General features: G+C 40.7%; 1 protein-coding gene across 13 annotated transcripts in view; it reads left to right on the top strand.

Annotated features, from left to right (window-relative positions):
* ARFGAP3 (ARF GTPase activating protein 3) overlaps positions 1–24,205 on the top strand; it is a 31,610-nt gene extending 7,405 nt beyond the window's left edge. Inside the window, exons 5-17 of one of the 13 annotated variants that reach the window (XM_083615723.1) lie at positions 1,204–1,287; positions 2,134–2,221; positions 2,693–2,752; positions 3,324–3,368; positions 4,865–4,911; positions 6,417–6,556; positions 10,110–10,235; positions 12,178–12,306; positions 13,683–13,820; positions 16,533–16,656; positions 17,215–17,305; positions 21,436–21,557; positions 22,589–24,205. In XM_083615723.1, coding sequence (XP_083471849.1) covers positions 1,204–1,287; positions 2,134–2,221; positions 2,693–2,752; positions 3,324–3,368; positions 4,865–4,911; positions 6,417–6,556; positions 10,110–10,235; positions 12,178–12,306; positions 13,683–13,820; positions 16,533–16,656; positions 17,215–17,305; positions 21,436–21,557; positions 22,589–22,606 — 1,212 coding nt within the window. In that variant the 3' untranslated portion in view covers positions 22,607–24,205. The remainder of the gene's footprint in view (positions 1–1,203; positions 1,288–2,133; positions 2,222–2,692; positions 2,753–3,323; positions 3,369–4,864; positions 4,912–6,416; positions 6,557–10,109; positions 10,236–12,177; positions 12,307–13,682; positions 13,821–16,532; positions 16,657–17,214; positions 17,306–21,435; positions 21,558–22,588) is intronic. The other 12 variants (XM_083615730.1, XM_083615728.1, XM_083615729.1 and 9 more) reach the window with 12 other exon arrangements.
* The last annotated feature ends 2,366 nt before the right edge of the window (positions 24,206–26,571 follow it).

The raw sequence follows: 26,571 nt of genomic DNA, 5'->3' as shown, positions 1-26,571 counted from the left end.
AGGTTGACATAAACACCCTGCAAATCCCCCCCACCTCCACCCAAGGAAATGAAGAGACATTCTCATTGTTCAAGGAGACATATGGTAGGTGTCGAGCATGGCTGCTAAAGAGTGGGGCCTGGGGAGCGTTCCACAGTTTTGGAGAGACTGCAATAAAAACCCTGTTCCTGGCTGTTTGTGTCTGCACTTGCTTAAAAAAAAAGACAATAAAATAATCTGACTGGATGTCAACGGGTATGGGGAATTTATTATGCAATTGTAATGTATTTATAGTCCTGATCTAATCACTTTTATGTTAATCTGATGCACTGATCATATTTAAAATTAATGACAACTTATATAGGTTTGAAATATTTTTTCTGTTTTTCTGACCTTAGTTACTTCTATTAACTGTATTCTTCCTTGAAATGTAGAACCTCATCAGTAAATATTCAAAACATAAGTCAAACCTGCTACCTTTTATACAAGGCCATTAAGTCTTGTGTGACTTTATGGAAGTCTACACTTTGTTCTGCAGAATGGAGCTCCCTTCATATGATGAATATGTGAAAAGGACTACAGCTGCTTATAGGAAACAGTAGAGAAATTGCGCATTTTAGCTTAGCTATGATTGGGTAGCAGCAGTATGTTTTCCTACCCCACCAAGGCATACAAAGAGGTCTTGGCCTGTCTTTGGCTTTGAATATAAACCTGGAAGTTTCCTATCTGGGCAATACAATGGTCTACTCTAGTATTGATTTTCTGTGGCTCTTGGAAGTCTATAGAACTGTGTTCTTTCTTGAATTGTTTTCTTTTGATTTATAAAAGTACATTTCTCTATACCTAGGGAAATCCCAAGTGTCTAGAATCTGTGTGACCTTATTTTTGGGTAGCCTTGTGTTAGTTTCAAGCTGACGACCCAAATTTGCTGTCAGAGGGAATGGTGATGCTGAAAGAATTTGAGAACTGCTGAATTTTCATTGGAGCATATGAATGCCAGTGTAAATTGTCTGGAGCTTAGGAGCCATCAGATTTTGAATGCTTACATTAACTGTATCCGTTGCAAGATTTCCAATAGGTCTTGCACTCCTGTATGTTTGCCTTCGTTTCAAAGACTAGTCCCGTGTGATGCCTTTATGAAACTGTCTGTACATGCTGTTGATTATGCCTGAAACATACATTGTTGAGGGAACATCATGAGATGACATGCTGTGTTTGTTCTAGTTGTGGATAGATGGCAGTGGAGCCCCTCCTCTATCACCACAAGAAAAAGAGGAAGACTTCTTTGCATCTCACGTTACTCCTCGGGTATAGAATAAGTTGAATTTTGCTTCTTAAGTCTCTGGTATTTCTCAAGTAGCAAAGTTTCAGTATCTGTTCTGGCCCATGCATGGATGTACAGTAAACGTCCCATCTATTGTCTTGAGAGGGCCATGGATCCATGCTCTTCCTGGCCACCACAACCAAGAGTGGGAGGGTGGGGACTAGTCACAGATCAAAGGCAATGCAGTGTTGTCCCTGTGTTGGCATGAGCTGCCTCTGTTCAGCAGCAGAATAGATGATGTCACTAGTTTATGCCAACACAACATTGCACTTCCTACAGTTGATCATAGTGGTAGGTGGCAGTTTAGTCCTTGCTCTCCCACTCTGGACTGGTGACCAGATGTGCATCCAGCATCCCCTGCTTCGGACTGATTGAGTAATATGTGACCTGCCATGTAATGTTAAATCTGAAAGTGCATCACTTTTTATCAGTCTTGTGACAATGATTGCTATCAGTTACTGTTTATACAAAATACAACACTGTGTAATCAAGTTTACATTGATTTTAAATAATGTTTGTAGGGTTGTTGAATTTACGGAATTGGCAGTTGTCTTATCTAATTCTGTAACTTTATGTAAATGAGTGAAAATACTCTAGTGACAAGTTATGGCAGAACTATTTGGATCCTTTACTTTTGTCCCGTAGATGATTCATAATTTTTCTTACTGAAAAAATGTAGGTGTGAAATTTTAGATGTCTTATAAGTGTGTCTATAATTTTCATGATGGCATAAACATTGAGATTAACCAGTGTCTTAGCTACTTCAGTTTTGGGGTTACTTTGGGCTTATTCCAAATAGAGAGTAGTAACTAATTTTTCCTTTTCTGCAGGTTATCAACACAGAATGGGAGTTATCACATCAGGAGACAAGTACTCTAAAACAGACTTCTCTAGAAAATGATTCAGAAAGCAAAGAAGGTACCATTTGAAGAGGAGAGACAGAGTTTGTAGTCTCAAGTTTAGCATTCTTGGCTACTGCTTATTCTTGTGCAGCCCTTTTATAATATTGCTGCACATGCAATAACGATAGATGCTAAAAAGCAGGCACCTGTGTTTAACAAACTTCTGCAAAAGGGGAATGTCTTATGCTGCTTTATGAATAATAGCTTAGCCAGTTCTATTGTCACTGCATCTGAAGCACAACTTCAAACATGATAGAAATGCAGCATAGTTACAAAAATCTGTTGCCACTTTCACGTTGTAATCCATTTGCAGTTCCAACTTCTTAATACTGTGATTAATTTATTTTTCTGGTGAAAAAAGTTCACAGAGAGTGGAAGTTCGGGATGGGGGACATGAGTGTGTGTCTGTGGGGGGGAATCTCTCTAGTAAGGTATTTTTGAATATTCTAAAATGGACTATTTGTACTTAATGTTTTTATATATCTAGAAGATCCTGAACATGGACCAAGTGTTGATTGCCTTAGTGTCTCGCCACAAGCTTCATTAGGTAATCAGTCCAAAACAGTCCTGTGTGTTTTAATGTGTACATGTCTGAAGTGAGTTTGGTTTGGAAAAAGCAGTGCAAATTTTGCACTGAGCCTTTAGTGACTGGCCCCAGAGCCAGCACAGTATCTAGGTATGGACAGTATTGAAGTGCATCTAAATGTGCCCTTTTGCTCCATTCATGGTGCTTATTTCTCTTCTGAGAAATGTAATGTGATAAAGGCCTCCTGAGCCTGTCACAGGTCAGAATGTATGTGGGGGATTGCATATTTGAATGCTCCTCCATGATGAATCCTTTCATATAGAAAACCAACACATCTGGCAAAAACAGGCTAGCTTGTTATAAGTCTTGGCATCTGTAACATAGGGGAGTTTAGACCTGTAATTTTCCCCAGCTGTAGTCTGGAATAGTGCAGTCCTTCGAAGACAGTATCATACACTTAACCCCCTCCCTGCCCTGCAATAGTTTGGCCTTTAGGGTCCAGCAGTTGCCATGTACTATAAATTCTGTTGTTTATTTAAAACATTGATCTTTTTAGTTAGTGACGTGTGTTTGTTTTTATCTCTTATTTTAGCCAACTCGGAGAATGTAAATGCTTCAGGCACCACACATAGCAAAGGTGACTGTGGATCTTTTTAAATATCCTGTTTGACTGCTTGAGTTTCCACATTTAGGACTTCCGTGGAATAGAGCATTATAACAGTTTTCTTAGCTTCTTATACCAATTTAAGCAAATGTATCACCCTCTAGCAAATTCATTTTTTGTTTTTTTATTTTGAAAAAGTAATAAGAATAAATAAATAAGAATAAAAATATGCACCCCACCACCAAGACCATTCCATTGTAACTATTTCAACAAAATTTCAACACCTCTTGCGATGGTTTGACCCCTTTCTGTTTTAACAGTACAAATTCTACAAACACCTTCCAACCTCTAACAATTTAAACAGTCTTAGATGCTTTTAATTTCCCCCAACTATATTTCTGATCGCTGATATTCCCATACATTTCTTAAACATCTTGAATAGCCTCTTGACCATTTAAGACTTCAGTATTTGAGGTATTAAGCTGGCATCAGTCTGGAGATCCTCACGTATAGGAGTGGTCTGCATCCTTATTTCTGTGGATCTTCTTTTATTCAACAAACAGATGATTGACAATTTCAGCTCTGGGAACATAAGAAAAGATTTGCTGGATGGGGCCAAAGGCCTATGCGGTTCAGAATCCTTTTTCTCACAGTGCCAGTCAGAAGCCTCTTGGAATCCCCACAAGCAGAATATGAGGGCAGTCTCCTCTTGTTCCCTAGCAACATGGTGTCACTGATTCGGGAGGTAGTATGCAACCTTCATGACTAGTCACCTCATGACTTTGTCTCATTTCCTTTTAATAAGAGCATAAGAAAAACTATTGGTGTGGGGAAGGGTCCAGTCTTCCTCTTAGCGCTGAGTAGATCACTCTTCCCGAGTATTGCTCTTAAGGTGTATCAACTGGTTTAATGTCTGCTGGTTTAGATTTATGACCTGAAATTCTATTCTGAAACTTTGAGTTGAAGGGTGGAATCTAAATGCATTAGAGAGAGGAAGATTTTGTTCTTTAGGTACTTTGTTCTTTAAAAGCACACTCTCCCTAAGCTATTTTTTGGAGATGGCATATAAGTTATTAACTGGTTTCCTAATTTGTGCCTAGTGTCTTGATTCCCTCCCCATTCTGCCCCAGGGCATATAGTTTGTTCATACTTCTGTACCGTGTGTGTGTGTGTGTGTGTGTGTGTGTGTAAAAGTGTGTAAAATCTGACAACTTTGGTTAAATATCAAGGAGGTATGCTTGTCAGTTGGACAACTTCTCTGAATTGCTGTATCCTTCACCCTTTGTGAATTTGGTAGTTCACAGAAATGTATTTGTTTATACTGTAGCTAATATTTTAATGTTGAAGATAAGACATTTCATACTACACTGTACTGCTAATTTCCTTATTAATGAAACTGCTGTATTTCAGTTAAGGAAAATAAAGGGGGAAGCTTGCTGATGCATTATGCTTTTGTGTAGATTGTTGTTAAGACCATTTGCATGCTCAAAAAATACAGATCATAACAAAATATGTGTTGAACTTTCCAGAGGCCAGCTCAATGATGAAGAAGAAGCCAAATCAAGTAAGAAAGGGGGTAAGTGATTCGGTGCCATGTTTTCTTCTGTTAATGGTGTTGTAAATTAGCTTTCTCCATAGGATCTATGTTGCAGTTTTGTACACTGCCATTTGTCTTTAGGTAAGAGCTATAAAACACCAAAATAAATTTTAAAATCCATAATAAATATTGGGACTCCTGCCCAAAAGAAGTACTGCATGCATGTAGTCCTCTTCTCAAAAGCCGATTATCCTTTTCATTAGCTACAGTGGTACCTCGGGTTAAGTACTTAATTTGTTCCGGAGGTCCGTTCTTAACCTGAGACTGTTCTTAACCTGAAACACCACTTCAGCTAATGGGGCCTCCTGCTGCTGCCACGCCGCTGGAGCACAATTTCTGTTCTCTTCCTGAAGCAAAGTTCTTAACCCGAGGTACTATTTCTGGGTTAGCAGAGTCTGTAACCTGAAGCGTATGTATGTAACCTGAAGCGTATGTAACCCGAGGTACCACTGTATTTGGCATGGAAGAGAGACTGGATCCAGCTCTCTAGTCCCCTTTTAAAGAGCAGATTTAACTGGCTTCCAGCTTTGTTTGTTTACTTAAAGGCTATACATATAGAGACCCAGCTGAGGATTCACACTCAGGCTCTGTTCTTCATGCATGTAGGAATATGTATGCTGAAGCATTGCATTGGAATAAAGGAGTGATCCATTTGCAGAAGGTATTTCTGCAGTTATATAGCACCCTAGATGACTTTTGTATCTTTTGTATCTTGGTAACATTTGTTCTATCTGTACAGTAGACCCTCGGGTTACTTTACTCTCGAGTAATGTAAACTTCAGGTTGCGAAAGTGGCAAACCTGGAAGTATTTTTCTGGGTTTCGCCGCTCGCACATGCGCAGAAGCGGCGCCTCTGGATACAGATTTTTTGGGGTGCGCACAGATCCCGGAACGAATTAAATTCGTATCCAGAGGGTCCACTGTATTTTATGTAATCTGACCATGAGTGTACAAGGAGTAGTATTTGCCACAATTGGTAAGCATTGTGCTAACATTTCATAGTGCTGCATATTGTTGAAAAATCATGGCCTGGCCATCAGGAGTGTGCTATGGGATGGCATGCTCACCTCTGTTCCTGGTTCAGAGCAAACTAGTTTTTGCCATGGTGGCATCTGAACAAGGGAGACATGGCGACTGCTAACTATAGTGTGCTTCTAAACCCCAGAATCTTCTTTCATGTTGTGGTTTGAAGGCAAAATACCTTTAGGTGTCAAAACTTGAGATTACCACAAACCAGGAAGTACAGGAGAAATTGGGGTTTGGTTTGTCTGTGAGGTGCAAACTGGGTCTTGATTCTTGCCATTGTTGGAACTTTTTTCTTTTCTTGTTTACAATGTGAGAGAACAAATGCACATGTAGTTTCTTTACCTACCTGTACAAACAGATGCCTTTGTTTACTTTACTTTATTGGTCCTCTCCCTCTCCTCTCCTTCTATTCACTGACATTTCAGACTGTAAAATGACTTATATCTTTCTCATTAAAGCTTGGAGCCAAGAAAGGTGGTTTGGGGGCCCAGAAGATGAGCAGCAAGAGCTTTAACGAAATTGAAAAGCAAGCCCAAGCCGTAGATAAAATGAAAGAAGATATGCATGCTTGCAAAAGAACTGAGAAGGAAGAGCCGCTGTAAGTGTAGCTCACTTTGCATGTATAATATGTTTGCTTAGCAAATACGAAAGCTGGATTTTTGTAGTTGTACTGAATGGTTCTTGATGCGGGGAATGCTTTAGACCAGGGGATCAGCAAACTTTTTCAGCAGGGGGCTGGTCCACTGTCCCTCAGGCCTTGTGAATGAATTCCTATGCCCCACAAATAACCCAGAGATGCATTTTAAATAAAAGGACACATTCTATTCATCTAAAAACATGCTGATTCTTGGATCGTTTGCGGGCCGGATTTAGAAGGTGATTGGGCCAGATCTGGCCCCCAAGCCTTAGTTTGCCTACCCATGCTTTAGACAGCACCTGTTATGCTTTAAGAAGCACCTGTTTTCCTTTAGTCTGGAGCGTAGCTGATGGAGTTGAAAAGCAGTTTGAGCAAGCTCTGATAACAGGATGTTCTCAGACTTGTGATGCTTTCCAGATATCCTTGGACTCAAACTCCCATCAGCCCCAGACAGCAGGGGATGGTATCACGGGGCATTCCAATAATGCGTGTAGTGCACAGTGTGGACCACCTCCCCCTTAGGCAATCCCCTCCCTTTTATTTCAAAACATTTTATACTGCCTTCAAGACTGTAGTCAATTTAAAAACACAAAATACTAAAAAAAACATTTTAACAAGTGGCTAGAGAAATAAAATGCTAAAAAGCAGATGAGATTAAAACGGTAATTAAAAGTACCCAAGAAAATGATTATAACAGCTTCTGACAAATGTGAAATGCTTAACCAAAATCCTTCCTGGAAAGAAAGATCTTTACAATGTAGCCAAATCCCATGGGAGAGATAGGATGGATGGTGGGCCTCCTTTGGGAGGATATTCCAAAGCCTGGGCATAGCGGCTGAAACACTACCCCTCGCCCCATCAGTCCCAACCAGGTGTATTCCAGGGGTTGTTGGGAGACCCAGGGGCTTCCATTGAAGAGCTTAAGGATGAAATTTGCATGCATCTTGTCAGTGGAAAAAGCTTGCCAGTTTCCAGGCAAATGGGTGCAGCATTTTTGTTCTTGGCACCTTTAAAGTTGGATTTTATGTATTTATTTATTTATTCCTAAGTAGCAAGGATGGGGCGCAGGTGGTGCTGTGGTCTAAACCACAGAGCCTAGGGCTTGCCGATCGGAAGGTCGGCGATTCGAATCCCCGCGAAAGGGTGAGCTCCCGTTGCTCGGTCCCTGCTCCTGCCCACCTAGCAGTTCAGAAGCACGTCAAAGTGCAAGTAGATAAATAGGTACCACTCCGGAGGGAAGGTAAACGGCGTTTCTGTGTCCTGCTCTGGTTCGCCAGAAGCGGCTTAGTCATGCTGGCCACATGACTTGGAAAAACTGTCTGCGGACAAACACCAGCTCCCTCAGCCAGTAAAGCGATATGAGTGCCGCAACCCCAGAGTCATTCGTGATTGGACTTAACTGTCAGGGGTCCTTTACCTTTATAAGTAGCAAGGAGTGTCCATAAGATTCCGACAAATCCTAGGCTGAATTGTGCAATTTAGGGATATTCAGACGATGTCCAACACAAAGTAGACTGAACAGAAAGGACTTGCTTGAAGTGTTAAAATGCGCAGCTACTTTTCAGTTGGCCACCAGATGGCAGCATGAATGCGTTTTTAGGTGTTTCAAGCAATTGTTATGGCTCTCTCAAACCAGCAATCTAGTTTATATTCCAGGATGAGCTTGTGGAAATCCCCAGAGCAAATGTAAGGGGCATGCAGGAAGTAGCAAGGAGAAATCCTTATTCAGATGGAACTATTAGTTGGATACCACCCCTAGACTACATAGTTTACTTTAATGCAATATATCCCTGAATACTTTCCTTGCACCCCCCCCCCCGGTTATTTTCAGGGATAGTTTAAGGTGTTTGGGGAGAATAGCACATTCAAATATAATGCACCCAGCTTGTCCTTTTAAAATATACCTGCAAACATTTTGGCATTTCAACACATCTTAGTTAAAACTTTTATGAATATCTGTGCTGTCATGACGTGACCCCTTAGGAGGTTATTCATGGGTCACAGACACAAAAATTGCACCTTGTTTTGAAGACGCATATTGTTCTTACCTTCTTGATTATGTTAATGCTGTCAGAGAGAGATAAAAGTAAGTGTGTTTTTTGTTTTGTAATTGGAAAGTCAAGTGCACGTTGGCTGAGCGAAAGCTTTTGCAACTTACTTGCATGGCTTCAGGATCAGAAGCTGTATTGCAAAAACCCCAGTGAATGTAATCCTATTAATATGTGTTCATTCATCTAGCTGTTATAATCATTTCAATTTCATTTCCTTATTTTCTCCTCTTAACTTTTATTCCCTTGCAAAGTATTTTTAAATAAGTATCTGACAATCTAAGATACTGCCTGGTGGTCATGTTATGTCTTGTAATTTTTCATTGGTTTCTTGGTTGTATTATTGCAGGAGATCAATTGAATGTACCAATGAAATCGAAGGGGAGCACAGGGACAACAGAGGGAAAATGTAGGCTGGAAATCCCCATTCCGGGAGGGGAATGCCTCTTGTACTTCTTAGGGTGGAAAGCTAGATGTATAACAGGCAGTTAAACATATATCCATCAATAAGATTTTTGAGTTAATTATCTCCCCCACCCCCTTTTGTGTTGTGATTTGCATTGAATTTGCAGAGAGGTGAAGATTCATTTTGAATTTAGGTTCCTGGGTACTGCATATATATACATGAAATTGCGTATAGTGTGAACACCACCTAAAAAGCCTGTAAACACCCTCTAAATATTCAGAAACCCACAAAAATCCGCCAAACTCCACCACAGTCATTCCCTCCAAACCTCCTTTCTCAAAATCCAACTCTCCGCAGGCCTCAAAGGTCTGCGCAAAGGCTCCTGGGATTGCAAGCTTGGGATTTTCCCGCTCTTTGGGAGCCATTTTTGCTGTTTACGCAGTTTGAATTGATTTATTTAACTATTTCCTGGTGCTGTATGTATACACATGCGTGAGCCTAACATGCATAAGTGGAGGCCTGCATTTGACTGTCTCTGGTAGGCAATAACCCATGCTTTTGGATACACTGAAAAGCTTCAGCAAATGCCCGCTCTTCTGATCACATTGCCCTGTCCTTTTTACCGGAGGGTCATTTCCTTAGGTGTTCAGACTCAAACTCCACTGTTCTTGCCCAGCCAATGGCGTTGTGCCTTCCTGTAAGCCTTTTGACTCCTTTTGCCTGACCGTACTTCATCTGTACTGCAGCTCCACAGATCATTTTGGAAGGTCCCTTGCCCCCCGTCTTAGATCATTGCTATACTTCTGACATGTTTGACTGGGTATGTGTTCTTCTGTGAAAAAGCCTTTTCTGTTAGGAATAGCTAGAAAAGGTTTTGGCTCAGTGTGTGCTTTTCCCACACAATCCTCATATGACAGTTGCATGCAGTCCCAGCACATGCATTTGAAGAGCATCTCACACTTTTGGTCACCTGCTATTACTGTTATCTGCATTGATCAGTGGGTGGTGGGTGGAGATTCAGGTTTCCCTTCGACATACGTTGACTCTGCTCTGTTTTTAGGGTGTCATCATTACGACTGGCCTACAAAGATCTTGAAATTCAGATGAAAGATGAAAAAATAAATATGGCTGGTAAAAAGAAAACTGAGGTAGAAAGACTTGGCATGGGATTTAACAGCAATAGAAGGTATGTATTGTTGGTTTTTTAATAAAATATATATTGCTCCTTCATTGCCATCGCAGAGCAGGGTACCTAAAACAAAATAAATTATAACTACATTACTAAATGTTTACTTATTTAAATATGTATAGACAATTTCATAAAAATACAGCAAGGTAGTATAGAGCATACAAAAATACAACAACACCATCAATAAAAACTGCTTGGGAAAAGGAAGTTCGTGTTTCAGAGGCCTGTCTGACTTCTGTCGTGTCCACTCAAGTTGACTCCCTGCTCCTCATCATTTGTTCAGCACTTGGAGGAGTGTGTCACAAGGAGCCATAGTTAATAGTTTACCATGAACACAGAAATTGCTCCCACTTTACTCCTATCCTGGGTGAAAAGGAACAGTGAATTATGGTTCCTGGCTTAGCATAAGGCTGGGATCATGGTTCCTTTTCCTCAAATCACAATTTGTAAGTCATTTGTTTTGTTAACAAAAACATTACTGTGATCTTTCATTTGTTCTTTGGTTCTTGATCTCTGTGTTTACAGTTTCCCTTTGTGAGGTTGCCTTTGGGCTTGTGATCCTTATAAGGGCTTTAATGGGAATAATGAAGGGGAAGGGGCAAAAGTTACTTGGAGGCTGAGGAAACCATGAAGGTTTTCCTTACTAATATCCTCTCAGTGTACTGAGTTCTATCAGATTTTAGTATATGTAGTTTTTATTATTATGCATAATTTTAAATGCCTATATCAAGAGAGCAAGGCTTGTATAAATATTATGCATTACATAGTCTGTACTTCCACTCAGCATTACCACACGGTTCCTGATGCTATTCCGCCAAGAATTTTCTCAAGGCAAAACATAGTTGGCAAGCCTCAAACCTTTCTCTGCCCAGAGTTAAAATGAATGAAAAACAGGTGAATAGGGTAGGGGGAAGACTGCTACAAATTTTTAATTCCAGGTGGGTATCCATATAGTGTGCTTCAGAAAAACTCCAGTGCTTTGTAATACCTTGGCTAATGATTTGTTGTGGTATAAACATTGGCACGTATTCTGCTAGTCTGCTTTGTCAGATGCATGAAGGACACCATCAAATGAAGTGGGCTGTAGTCCATGCTGTGAAGGCCTTTGGGTATGTTTAGCACCACAATACTGTCGTGTTGCCTTTTCTGCAGCAGACTAACTGACATGGCTTGCAGAAGGCACTGGAATTAAGCTTGTGAAGTGACAGACATCCGTATAAACAGCAGGATTAATCCATGAAAGCTGATCCCATAATTAATCTCTGCTGCATTTGCTCGATGTTCTAGGCCAGGGGTCGGACTATATTTTGAAAAAATAATAATGAACGAATTCCTATTCCCCACAAATAACCCAGAGGTGCATTTTAAATAAAAGGACACATTCTACTCGTGTAAAAACACCAGGCAGGCCCCACAAATAACCCACAAATACATTTTAAATAAAAGGACACATTCTACTCATGTAAAAACACTCTGATTCCCGGACCGTCCGCGGGCCAGATTTAGAAGGCGATTGGGCCAGCTCTGGCTCCCGGGCCTTAGTTTGCCTACCCATGTTCTAGGCCCTTCAATACAAAGCTGTCTTTATGTTCTAATAAAGTTACTCATTGGAATAAGTGAGGGAGAAGCTTCAGCATTTCTAGTGAATGTCCTGGCCTCCCTAGGATGTCTGGCATCAGTTTGAGACCCAGTGCTCGAGAGCAGCATGAGATTGCAGAAAGATTTTTTCCCTTAAAGCTACTTTAAAATCTTGTTGTCATGGCTGAGGAGATCTGAAATTTGATTTGTTGTATTAAGCTTAATTATTACATTGGGCCTTGGCCTATTATAATTAGATATTTACTGAGAATCCAATTCATAAGATGGGCTTTGTCCTTTTAACTGAATTTCTCTTTGTCTGTTTAATGCTAACGCAGTCGTATCTTCTCTCCCATCCCAGTGGCATTTCCCATTCCGTAATTTCAGATATGCAGATCATAGAACAAGAAACACCTATAATTGCAAAACCAAGGAAAAAGTATAATAATAATGATGACGTCGACTCATATTTCTCATCCCCTAGTTCAAGGTAACACTTTCACTTACTTGGTTGGATTAAGATTAAAACATTTAGGCAGTGGCAAAATGTTTTGTATTTCCAGTTCAAACTCTTGAAAGCAGTTTCAGCAGATGCAATGTACTAATAATTTAGAAAATCATAAGAGTGAAAGTCATGAACAGAATTGTAGATGGGGATATGAGGGAAGATCAATGAAACACCTTGTTTTCATGTTGACTTTCATATAGTTTTGGAGGATTTGAAACCCTGTTTATCTATGAGATACTCATATCCATAAATACCTTCCTTATTATTTTTTTAACATTTCTGCAGGTGTTGGTTGTGTTCACATGACCAAATTCTGGTATTAATAAGCCAAGGTGTTCATGAGCTTGTGGCACTTAAGTGCAGCATCCTTTTCGAGTATAGGGAGAGAAACCAGGAAGCAGCAATTGAACTATGGTTTAAACCAGGCTTCCTCAAACACTGCCCTCCAGATGTTTTAAGACTACAACTCCCATCATCCCTGACCACTGGTCCTGCTAGCTAGGAATCATGGGAGTTGTAGGCCAAAAACATCTGGAGGGTTGAGTTTGAGGAAGCCTGGTTTAAACTTAGCTTCTGAATCCTGGCTAATTTGGTATGCATTAATCTGGCATTCACATTATTTATTTGTGGAACTCCTAAACCACCCATTAAAATAGATCCTAAGGTGGCTTGCAAACATTAACAAAATCAACAAAATTATAAAACCTACAACAAACCAAGTAACATTTTTGAAAACTATCACACACAGTAAAGCTATGAAACAGCTGTTCACTGGACAGTCCAGTTAAATTTCACCAAAGGCCTGGATAAGTCAATGTGCCTTAACTTGGCTCCAGAAACCTAATAATGTAGCCACCATAGTTGCCTCCTTGGGGGGAGAATTCCTTTGTCAGGCATGACTACAGGCATGACTATCCTGGGGGGCAACAAGAAGGGCCTCCCAGGGCCCAGGTTGGCTGGTAATGTGAAGCTATGCCTAAACATGAAGCACCTGCATGAATGGAGGAGCCAAGAAGAAGCAAGGCGGCAGCATGAGAAGGCTTGATGCTCATTCCTATCCTGATTTATTACGGCATTAATTGGTCATGTGAACAGGTTAGTGGCTTGAATCAAAATGACCGCCGGTAGAATTCCACTTTCCCACACTTCACAGCCCCGTATGTTTCCTGAAGAGCTGGTGCTGGGAAATCACCTAATGCCTTCTAAGTAACAAAATGCATTGCCATTAGATTGGAACTAGAGGAAAGCATCACCTTCCCAAGGGCACTTTTCAGCTAAAGACTCAGCTCTTGCTGCCCGCGAAGGCCAGGGGGACCCTCCAGAGCAGTAGTCCAATAACATTCTCTTTTACCACCCAGGTACTTTGATTCCTCCGAATTGAGAAGTAGCACTTTTTCTAACTGGGACGACAATTCTGATTCCTTCTGGAAGAAAGAGAGCAGCAACAGAGACTTAGATATGATTCTGTCTTCGAAAACTTCAAGCTACTTAGAGAGGTACCTAAAGAAAACCTTCATGTGAATAAACCTTCAACTAGGGATGATCTGATAATAATCTTACTAATTTTCAATTACAATCCAATAATAGCCTTGTTATAACAATACCAAATTATAATACAATTACTAATACTGATCATTCAAATATCGAATTATATAATTTAGGTCCCCCCCCATGCCAGATTTGATGAACCTTATCAGTTCCTTGGCAAGTTCGCAGATTCCTTTCATCCCTCCGTTCGGCTCAAGATAAATGAGCAATTATACTTCCAGTTAAATTAAATTCCAAGTCCTTTTAGAATTAATCAGTTCAGTCCGTAGATAATAAAGTCCAAATTAAGCTCTGATTAACAGGAGACCCTCTGCTTCTTAATGGCAGCGTAGGTGGGTTACCGGCAGCCAAGTGTTTTTGCACTCAGTGCCTCCCTGCGTCCAGCATCCCATGCCGGAGCGAGAGCCAGGTACAAACTTTGAGTGAAGCCTGTTCCTCCCTGTCCCTGGGGGTAACTTGCAAGGATAATTACCCTCAATCATCATTGTTTTTTCTTCGCTAACGATCTCCTGCTGTCGTGGGCGCTGTCTCCATTAAGGCAGACCGGAACCAGAAGCCTCAACTAGGGATGATCAGATCAGTTTGCTTCCAGCCTCTGTCCATTTGGCATGCGTTTAGATGTTTGTTCCATCCTGTTTTTGCAACAATCTGCTCATTTTTAAAAAAATGGATATGAAAACGTCATATTTAAATTCATATTTTAAAAATACAGTTGTATTTTCTCTCAGCATATGCTTTTCTAATTTATTCTAAAACTTGAGTTTTTAAAAATGCATTTTACATCTGGGAAAGCTCAGTTGGTAAAGCGCGAGACTCTTAATCTCCGGGTTGTGGGTTTGAGCTCCATGCTGGGCAAAGAGATTCCTGCCTTGCCGGGGTTTGGACTAAATGACCCTCATGGTCCCTTCCATTATTCTACATTTTCCAGACAAGAATTACATGTCAAATTTGGAGAAATTCTAAATCTGAAGGATAATTATGTTCTGGTCCATGTATTAATCTAGGAGTTGTGAATTAGGTCAGTTTATTTAAAAATGCAAACCAAATAAAATTCTCCTGCCATTTAACCACAGAGGCAAAACAGCTAGTCTAAGATATTCACTTGTATCTAAGATATTCAGGTGGGAAATTCTGTGAGTAGGCAAATACTGAATATTGAGTACAGTGATCTGCTTGTGGCTATGTTAAAACCTTTCTTTCTGTGCACAGGCTGAATTAATATATAATACAGCAATATTACTGATTAGCGTTTGTTACTCCTTTTTTCTTTGGTCTCTCTACGTGTTATGAGCTCATGAGAAATTCATTGACAAAGCAGCTAAATAGGTGAAAACCTCTAAAAGTATTCTCATAAAGAAATAGCCAGCAAAATTGTATATAAAATCCAGAACAGGAGGGGATTTTGTAAAAAATATAAACAGCAACCACCATGTCTTAGGTTTTAAAAGGTAGAATGTTAAGTTTTAGACTAAGGATTCTTGCTTAATACTCTAGGGATCATGGGCTTTGCTGTGGTTTCTGTATGTGAAGAGAGGTTTTCCAAATCTATCAGTCTGTGTCTTAATGGTGGTTAAAGCTGCAGTTAAGCCGTGCATTTTCAATCCTCTCTGTTTATTGCTATCAATATATAATGGAAGAAAGAGGAACATCAGGGAAGTGTGATCCTCAAATTTTTGGTGTTCATAGATAAAAGTGACGCACAAGGAACCCAGCAGACTTCTTGTGAAAACAATTTTTTTTACTAATGTTTGTGTGCATAAAATGATTGGGTTGCTAACATAGCTGGGATAATTCATGTCTTTTATGTGCATCCTTTCCCCCCTGGATTATAATACATTAAATATTTATAAAAACTAACCAGTTGAAATAAACTAGGTGACACTGTACAGTTTTTAAAATGATGTTTTTATTTATTTTCAAATTATGTTAGATACATTTGAGAAAAAAAATGTTCCAACAGTAAGCAACAAACAAATTTGTGTCATGCTGGATAATAAAGTTTCATTTGATTACTCTAAAAAGTCTTGCCATATTTTTTGAATGGGTATTGGGTATTTTTGTGCCAGGGTCTGAACAATTCATGCATTCAGTAAATATTTGCCATGTATTATAAAATGAAAGTGGGTGGTGCTTGCCCCTAGGTGCTTTGACCTGACATGTCAGTTTCTCAGCCAGTGCTGTTGACTACACTCTGGCATGCCAAGAAGCCATGTGAAGACCAGATCTAGTTTTCCAGCATCATAATGTACAGTTTCTGGAATTACCACCATTGCCATACCAAAATTCTCCAGCAAAACGATATTGCATACTTCTGCTTGACTTCGTTATTGCTATTTATGTATTAAGCTTTTCAATTAACTTTTAGCAATAGGTTTCTGAAAGTTCTACTTAATCTTACTCTGGTTATAAACTTTCTACCTTATTTACCAGTGTACGTGGATGTGTTTATATGTAGGGTTTTGTTTTGAGATCCAACCACCATGCAGATGGAAGCCACAGTTGTTAAAATTGCTGCTCTAATGAAATAGCTAAAACTACAAAAAGTATAAATCTATTAACACCATCAAGTTGATAAGCAATATATTAAGGGTTCTTTTAGAAAGTTAATTCTACTTGCTGGATGCTCTCAGATATAACCATATGGAACAATGTTCTTTTAGGCCTTCGTCTCGTCGTAAAGCCGAGTTTGAACCTCCTGCAAGCACAGATGAGGCCCAGAAGAAATTTGGCAACGTAAAAGCTATTTCATCGGATATGTACTTTGGAAAGCAAGACCATGCTGACGTAGGTGCAAATTAAATTGCACTAATTGCAAAACCTTTATGCAATTGATAACCAGTTTGTGGGGTATTTGGAAACATCACATTGCTAGAAGCAAATTTTTCTTGTGGAAATAATTGTGATTTGAGAGAAATCAGAGTGATGGTGTTCTCCTCCCTCAAAAAAAAAAAAAAAAAAAAAATTCAAACTTTCAAACCAGTTTAGAAAATTGCATCTGTTTGGATGTCAACTCAATAGCATATGAGCCATTTTTCTCCTAGTAACCTATACTTTGAGTGGCTTTGCATATTTGGAGGAGAAAAATCAATGACCTCAAGCATATTTGATAAGCTATGTGGAGAAAAATGATTCATTTATTTACAATTCATGATAACATGAAACGTGTTTTGGGATGTGATGTTTAATACTTGCAACTAGGAAATGAATTAAGAACTGGAGTTAATAAAATACTGGCTTTACCAGGATATTCAGCTTCATAGCAACAGCTGAAATAATCTCACCTAGATGTGAAGCATGTGTAAGTTTATTATCATTGTTGAAATCTTCTTAACTCTTTTGTAGTATGAAGCTAGAGTTCGGTTAGAGAGACTTTCAGGAAACTCTGCTATAAGTTCAGCCGATTTGTTTGAAGAACAGAAGAAACAACCATCAGGTAGGAAAGGAAAATGATGAACATTTTTGCTGTTTTGAATTGTGTACAGTGTCCTGTTGATCAGCATACTGTCAGTGTTGGTTTAGTTATGGAACATACTGCTATCCTCATACATCCTGGAAAATAAGTCCTTGGTCGAATACACTTCAAGAGCAATCCTAATATTGGCCTGTTTATATATTTTGAGACCTGTTTTTTGCTCCTGTCCTGAGCAGGTGCCCCTGCTTTCTCACCTAACAGTAGCCCCTGCTACTTTTAACAACACCTGTTTCTTGAAGTCAATATAGTTCACTACTATCTAAACAAATGGGTTGTGTGGAATACATGAAATTAAAACCAGCAAGTTCTTGGGTGGGATTTAATACTATGGAGGCCTTTCTTTTTAACTCAGAATGCCCTGCCTCTAATTCTTTATCCAGTTTCCATGTATTGGGGAGATCCTAGCTGTACTGTGCTTTACATCTACTTGCATGGTCAGTCAAAGAAATCCCTTTGCAGGTGAGGAGAGGGCTGTTACATTCAGGTCCTGCTTGGAGACTTCCCAGGGATATCTTGTTGTCCACTGTCAGACTGGAACAGCGGACCTTGTTTTAATCCCACAGGGCTCTTTCAGGCTGCATTTGGGGCTGTGTTAATTGGTCCGTAGTAAAATACCGAAATGTATCAAGCTAGCCTCAAAAATAATTGTGTCTGTTTTACTGCTTGCCTTATGTGTGAAGGGAACAGTTCAGATTCTGGCTGTAAATAATATATACAGTGGTACCTGTGGTTAAGAACTTAATTCGTTCCAGAGGTCCGTTCTTAACCTGAAACTGTTCTTAACCTGAAGCACCACTTTAGCTAATGGGGCCTCCCACTGCCGCCGCGCCGCTGTTGCGAGATTTCTGTTCTCAACCTGAAGCAAAGTTCTTAAGCGGAGGTAATATTTCTGGGTTAGTGGAGTCTGTAACCTGAAGCGTATGTAACCCGAGGTACCACTGTAATGGGTGTTTGTATATGCTTAAGTTACTAGGCTTTTGTCTGAAAGGTAATCATTTCATTTGAAACAAGTCAATTTCAACCCATGGATGATGAACCTCACTTCTTCCAACAACCATAGTCAAGATTAACCACACTTCTGGGTTCGGGTGCAATTCTAAACTGCCGTTAATAAAAAATGGAAGTGAAAGCTGCCAGTCTTCTCAATTTTAAAGTGCCGTTAATCAGTGAAAGCTGCCAATCTCCTCACAGCTACACTGGAAGAAGTGAGGGGAGAGTAGGAGCACCTGAGTGTAAGGTTCACCTAGGATCATTCCCATTAAATATTGATTTTTATTGTATCATCATGTCCAGATGTAACCAGTGACTTTAGTACTGTAATTGATCCATATGGGGTTGAATTTTAGAACCTCATGTTACTATGGGCTGGAGCCTGATTCCCCCCACTGGCGGAGGAAGAGGAGTGTGTGGGGGGGAGTGCACCGTCCCCGGCAGCGTGATCCCAGCAGGGTGCCATCGCGCCTGGCCCCCGCCCGTGCTGGGCACCCCACCCCAGGACGCGCGTCAGGCATGCCCCCGCCTGCTCTCCGCCACTGCCTCCACCCCAGTTCTCTCTGTTTCTCATAGAGTTTGTGTTTTATGTATTGAAAGGTATTCCTATCAAAGCACACCAAAAAGGATATTAAAAAGTTAATATTTAATGAAAACTTTCTATCAGATTATCACCACAGTGGCTCTTACAGCTAAAGGACTTTGTTGTGCCTTTCAAAAAGGGTCTTCTTTGGATTTACAGCTGAAAAAGCTACAAGCAAGACCTTTGTATGCACTGTGTTCTGGTCCACGGTCCTATATAAATCCTTTTAGATACCAATGATTGTCATGAAACTTGATTATAGTAGGTTGATAGGGTCTCATTCTCTTTGTGCATAACTGCAACAGGAAGCTTGCAACTGGATAATCTAAAGTGCCTGCTATTTAATACTGGAGAGCCATTAGAGGCTGGTAACATGATACGCACTACGTGCTGAAACTGAGCAAGGAGCTTAACTGCTGTCTTGTAGCAGTTCACTACAAGAGAAAACGAATAATTTTAAAAACACAGTATAATGAAACCTAGACAACTTTACAAACAGTGATTGATCCACAGTGTTTTACAGTTAACAGAATTTTCAACTGTATATGTTCTTTACGAAATTTCCCAGTACCTTCTACACAAAACATGATCACGTCAGGTTTAGATATTTGAAATCGCTGACATCTTTAATGTTATGAAAGTGTACCAGATTTTCCTACACAATTTATCAAGTGGAGGCAACTCTGATTTTTTCTGCTATTTAGGTACTAGCATTTGAGTTTAAGCCTAAAGATTTATTCATTATTCAACTGTGCAGAATGCAACTCTCACGGTAGATCAAAGGGGGAAACGAATCCACTGGCCGCATCTGCCTTGTTGAGTCACACAGGAAGAGGCCCACCAACAGCCTCCACCACATTCGGGATTTCTATAGAGCAGATGAGGTGCTTTATCTCTAGATCAGGAGATAAAGTTCTTCTATTTTTAGGGGTCTTCTTGAATTCCACTTTAGAGATTCTCTCAAAAGAGCAGGCAGAAGAATAATTTATCTTTTAGCCTAGCTATAAGCACTGCAGTGCTAAGATTAGAGCCAAATCTGTCTGCCTGCAAGCAAAAGGCAGGATTTTCACCCATCTAATAGCTGGAATGGGAATGGCTAGAAATATTGATCATGTGTGAGAGAGCGCCTGCTATGTGCCTCTGAGTATGCATGTGGGTGAGCATGCATATACTTTGACCACACTTGCTGCTGGCATGTGGCCATGTGACTCTCAGTGTGATTGAGAAAGGCCAGCCCCCCTTGCCTTCAATCCCCCTCTTAATTTTGATGCTGGAAAATGGGTGTGTGGGGTGTTTGAGAAGGGTTAGTACCTCTGGTTGGGGTCATGTTGTGCTGCTTCTGCAGTAGCTTGTCCAACTTTGGTCCCCACCCTGCACTCAGCTCTCTCCTGTGGCTCCTAGAAGCTGTCAGCAGGCAAGAGCAGCCACAACCCGGGAGACGGTTCTGACTGGCCAGCTAAAGCAGGTGAGGGGAGCCGATGGGTCTCAAACCCTCAGTCAGTTAGGGACTTCCTCTGCATGTGAAGACAGATGGAGCGGATGAGACCAACAGTGTGTACAGCTGTCAAGAACGTGGTTTTTGTGTGTGCTGTAGAGGGAAGTGAGAGGCAATGTGAGAGGGAAGTGAGAGGGAAGTGAGGGAAGTGAGAGGCAAGCTCAGGCTGGTGCCACATTGTATTGCTGTGCTTTCCTTTGGACCACATCAGCCAGGCAGCCCTGGACCTCCAGACACACTGCTCAGACTTGGGCCCCAGGGAGGTCACTTCAGTGCTGCCATTGCAGCCACTTAAATTCACATGTGGAGGACCCTCCATGGTCTCTTGAGACAGACGGATGCAAAAAATAAAATAAAAAATCCTCTGCTCTTTGCCCCAGTCTCACTGGAATTTATTTTCCTATAAATCAAAGAGGGGCCTTCCTGCTACATTATTTTTATGTGCAATGTTCAGGTTCAGAATTGTACTTTCTCTTGAGTAACTTTTTAAATAGCATCTTTGTTTCTGAAAATGAAGCTCAGGAATTCGCCCAGAATATTAACATTGCAGTGCAAAACCAGCTTTTTACCATCTAATGGTAAAACTACAGAAGTCATTGATAGTAAACCCAAACTACTATTTGGTATTTTCGTACATTAAAGATAGATAGAGGTGTTCACCAACATACTTACACATTTTTGCTGAGCGCCCTTTCCAGGTAATCGGGCATCTCCAAAATTGTTTAAGAAGAAGGGGTAACGGACAAGCTTAGAACAATGTTTCTGAATTTTGAGTCCTGTTCAGATTGTAAATATTGGAACCACTTTGGAGCATGTTTTGCCATGCAACTCTTAATGTTTGTCACAGCCATAAACCTTCTTTCTAAACAAACACAATTATGCACCCTGGTCTTTTGGTTCCATAGATTTTAGATAGTTGTTTTAATCACGTTGAAATGATCTGTCTATTAAAATAACTGAGGAGACCTGAACTCACCTTTTTTTTTGCATAACCACAAAATTTATTTCTCACTCTATTCTTAGGCAGTTACAATATTTCACATGTCTTGCCCACTGCTCCTGATATGGCTCAGTTTAAACAAGGGGTGAAATCTGTGGCTGGAAGGCTTTCTGTCCTGGCAAATGGAGTCATGACTTCTATACAGGTTAGTAAACTTACACAAAAGGGACATTTTCAAATTTGAAATGCAGGTTTTATATAGTTTTCTGTTGGTAGCAGACATACCTGTATGTGAGACGTTGGAGCATGCTTCTTGTGTAAACTTTGATGGTTTTATTCTGCCACTTCCATAACAAGGCTGGATCCCTTTAGGTAAAACAATTGTGTAGATCTATTCATGGAACACACAGTTGGCCATATTTTAAGTGTTTTCACAATGGAGTGTGTGTGTGTGGGGGGGGTAAATTTCAGTCCATTTATTTTCGTAGTTGTATGTTTATGTCCGTAAGACATATATTTTCTTATGAATATTTTATTTACATCACTTAGAGGTTTGATTAAGCAGTATATAAGTCTTGTTACACGAATAGAGTACAGCTGTTACACTACTGCATTTTTTTTTTACAAGGGATGGGGAGTTTTTGCACCCTGTTAATCATTGTGGGAGGTGGGGATTATTTGTTTGCTGCTGTTCTTAATTTTATTATTTATTATGTATTTTTTATATTGTATTTTTATATTGTGAACTGCCCTGAGATCTACAGATGAAGGGTGGTATGCAAATTCAATAAACAAGTGGACAAAATAAATAAAAATAAAATATAGATGCAGACTTTAACAATTCAGATCTATTAAGGTCCAGAAGACTTCTGCCAGTAGGAATGTAAGTTGACCCCATAAATGCACAGAGTTCCATGTCCACAGGGAGATTTTTCTACAGCAAGCAACTGGAAAGTCCCATTCTTTTCCTTCTCAAGCTTGCTTCTCTAGCTTATCACCAGTATCAGGAGCTAATGTACTGGAAGACGACATCAATCAGCAGTTCTTAAAAAACAAGCTGAATCTTAATTTTCAAAATCCATTATATGGGCCATTTGTCAAACACTAAATTACAAAATAAATGGGTAGAGATTTCGATTTGCGATGTTTCAGATATAATAGTGCATGCAACTTGTATTTTTGCTTCCTTGTAAGAGAGAGCACCTGCTCATTTCTTTTCATTTCCTTCTCTTTTAGGATCGTTATGGTTCTTAACCATTTGTATTCAACTGAACTTGGATACACAGAAGAAGAGCTTTTTAAAAACAAACAAACACCACATCTGCCATTGATAATAGTGCAAATCTTAAATGAAGGCTGTAGAATATTTTGTTTTAATTGATTTCACACCTGTATGTTTTTACCATGTGTCCTCTCTGGTTCCTAGCCACCTTTCATGTAACCTAGTGACTTGCTATTACTTCTGCTTTCATTCTGTTAGTGCCGCCTCTTCTGCTGTTTGTGGCTTTTTGGTGCTATGAATAGCTTCCCCACCGTCACTGCCGAGAATCTGGTTCTGAAGCCAGACAGGAAAGGCAAAGCACTCAGTTATGTCTTAACGCGGAATTAGTAATAGACAAGCAATGAGATTATTTTCATAATATTTGCTTGTCACCTTACAGAAAAAGTTGTCTGTGATAGCTCACTGGCTGCAACCTCAAGTTAGCTCTTTTGCTTAGCCCCTTCCACGCGTGGCGATACTGGAGTGGCCATGAAACTGGTGCCTTTCCTATCCAGTCGGTGGGTAGAAAGTAGTATCTGGACAGAGCGATTCCTCAGGTAATCGAAGGTGGGATTTTCCCTACCAAAATATTTACGCTACTACATGCATTCCAAAGTCTGAAGTGAGGGAGACCTAAGGGATTTGGGGCATTACCTTCCAGGGCTGCAAGGAGGAGTGGATGGATGTACAATCCTAAGGAACGTTGCTGATCTTGCGGCACTTCAAAATAAGAAGGGGGTGTTGTGTGCATCATCCCAAAAGACCCATAGAAGAGGCCACAATTCAGCACAGAGTTAAGAATGGGTTGAGTGCATGTTGGATTGTATCCGGGATGTCTTGATAGTTTAAAACTATTACTGATGAACGTCTCAAAATGGAAGCTAATTGCTATGTTCTAGTTGGAAAGTGAAGTAGTATTTGAAGCATTATTTTTCCCCGTGCAAACAGGTGTGTCTAGAGCAGAGATTTGTCACTTGCTAGACTCTCATTTTCCCCAACCAGCATTGCCAACGGGAGGATTGGAGTTGTAGACCAAAACATCTGACGGGCCGTAGGTTCCCTATTCCAACCTGTCCTGTGTTAAAGGACCTTGCTTTTGTGTGTTGACGGTCTGTTTATTCATAACAGTTAAGTTTTCTTTTGAATTTCAATTCAGGCTCCTCAAGTGCTTTTAAACAATCAATATGATGTATAAAATTAAGACTAAAGTGTTTCTATCTGTACAAGTAAATGCACACAAATAGATATATTATACAGAGAGAGAATCTACTTATGAAACTTGCAGGGCCAGACAGTCTCGTCTTAGGCTGTTTAAATTTCTTAGTGCTGTTAACTTCCTTAAGAATTTTAACACCATCTTGGGATTTAAGAACAAAATGCTGAATATGTGCATAAATGTATAAAGAGTGGCTGTGTTTTAGACAGCCTGGAAGCATAATTCCTAAAAATAAACTGAATTGGAAACTTGGTGGCCTGAAAGCTCACCAAAAAACCTACGTTGTATCAGTTCTGTATTCCCCCCCCCCTTGAACAGCTGCCCTTTGAACAGCTGCTCAATAAATTTAGAAATAAATTGTAATCTTTCATGTGCAGCTTTGTTTTCTGTTGCCTGGTTGAATTTCATGTTGTGTGGATTATCATGAATTTTGATTCCTATCTGTCAGGAATGCAGAAAAGTGTGTGTGCATGTGAGAGAGGGAGAGGGAGAGAGTCACGCTTCTTCAGGGTTCAGCCTTTATGAAAACAAAAACACACCAGCAGACAGATGGACTCTGAAAATAGAGGTGGCTAGTCCGGAAGGACCAGGAGACTTCTTGTTTAAAGCATAATGACAGAATATGGGATCAACAGCAAGCCATTTCCAACAGCTCAGCATGACATGAACCAGCAAGATGCATTATTTACTTCTAAACAAGAACTGTCTTCTCCTAGGAGTTACCTGTTCATTGCAGGGAACCACTTGTCAAGAACCTCATGTTCCCTGCAGATTGTGATTAACTCATTTTTGTGTGTGTTTATTTTGACCCAAGCATTAATTGTTGTGACTTGGATCCTAAGATACATTTATGGAAGTTCACAGAAGGAAAGAGTTGCATCCAGCACTCGGTGTGCTGTGCTTGTGCAATGGAACTTCTTCTTCCTTTCCTCTCACCAGGTGTCCCCAAAATCTGCTCTTTTGGTTCCCCCAACCCTTGAGCAAGGGAAAGAGGAGGAAGCCCCATCCAAGCAGCCAATGTTTCCTATCCTGACCTGCACCCCCCCCCCCCGTGCTTCCTTCTGGCACAGGGCAAAAAGCAAGCTGGTGGCCCTTTTACTGGTTAAAGCTGGGGTGGAGAACCTGTGGCCATCCAGGGTTAGCCTGGAGAAGAGGAGGTTAAGGGGTGATATGATAGCCATGTTCAAATATATAAAAGGATGTCACATAGAGGAGGGAGAAAGGTTGTTTTCTGCTGCTCCAGAGAAGCGGACACGGAGCAATGGATCCAAACTACAAGAAAGAAGATTCCACCTAAACATTAGGAAGAACTTCCTGACAGTAAGAGCTGTTCGACAGTGGAATTTGCTGCCAAGGAGTGTGGTGGAGTCTCCTTCTTTGGAGGTCTTTAAGCAGAGGCTTGACAACCATATGTCAGGAGTGCTCTGATGGTGTTTCCTGCTTGGCAGGGGGTTGGACTCGATGGCCCTTGTGGTCTCTTCCAACTCTATGATTCTAGGGTTTTTTTTGGGGGGGGGGACGACTCCCATCGACCTCATCTACCATGGCCTGTCATCAGGAATACATGGAGGGCCACAGATTCCTCATTCCTGGCCAGAATGATCACAAGCAGAGATGATAACATTCACCCTTGGGAAATGGAGTATCTGGGTATGAAGTATCTGTGGAAGGACCCGTATCTCAAGGTACATTTGCTTGAAAGCCTCAAAGATACTGTCTATTGATAGTTTTGCAGGGAGGAGCAGAGTCACTTGAACATCATGCTCAAACTCCCAACCCACAGAGCCCCTTCAGGAGGATCTCAGCAACACAACATGTGCAAATCTCCCAACACTTCGGTCTCATAAGAAAACCAAAGCTGCTTCTGAAATCTAACGGTTGGGGAACTGAGAAGTGGAGAACAATATTAGGAGCATATTGCATAATTTATGGTGAACCAAAAAGGCAGGCATTGGGAAATAATAGCAAAGCGGTTGGTTGTTCTCAAAAGGCTCCCTAGAAATATACAGGATGTATGAGAAAGTTGATCTTAGAAATGGGATGCTGTGGGGGATAGGTAAAGGTAAAGGTACCCCTGCCTGTACGGGCCAGTCATGACCAACTCTGGGGTTGCGCGCCCATCTCGCTTAAGAGGCCGGGGGCCAGCGCTGTCTGGAGACACTTCCGGGTCACGTGGCCAGCGTGACGAAGCTGCTCTGGCAAGCCAGCACCACAGCACACGGAAACGCCGTTTACCTTCCCACTATAAAGCGGTACCTATTTATCTACTTGCACTTAAGAGTGCTTTCGAACTGCTAGGTGGGCAGGAGCTGGGACCGAACGACGGGAGCTCACCCCGCCGCGGGGATTCGAACCGCCGACCATACGATTGGCAAGTCCTAGGCGCTGAGGTTTTACCCACAGCGCCACCCGCGTCCCGTGGGGGATAGAGCCATGTACAATTCCTTGAGGAAGACAATACAAATTTTGTGTTCTGTTTAGAGAGATTAACTGCAGAACATATCCTTGGCCTTTGATAGGTCACCAGAGTAAAACAATAGCCAGACAAGCAGATCAAACTGTTGCCAAAACTATCTCTTGAAGCAAACAAAACAAAAACAACCCTTTGGAGCTGTGTGCACTGTACAATCTGGCCGATTCAAGATAACAGTTCCCATTATACGAAACCTTTAGTGGGGTCTTTAAATGTTAAACCACTTTGTGAATCAGTCTGGGCTTAGAAACAGAATATAAATATAAATC

Source organism: Podarcis filfolensis, assembly GCF_964270895.1.
Source record: "Podarcis filfolensis genome assembly, chromosome: 5".
Lineage (NCBI taxonomy): Eukaryota > Metazoa > Chordata > Lepidosauria > Squamata > Lacertidae > Podarcis > Podarcis filfolensis.
Note: the sequence above shows the minus strand (reverse complement) of the source record. Positions and strands in the feature narration are given on the sequence as shown.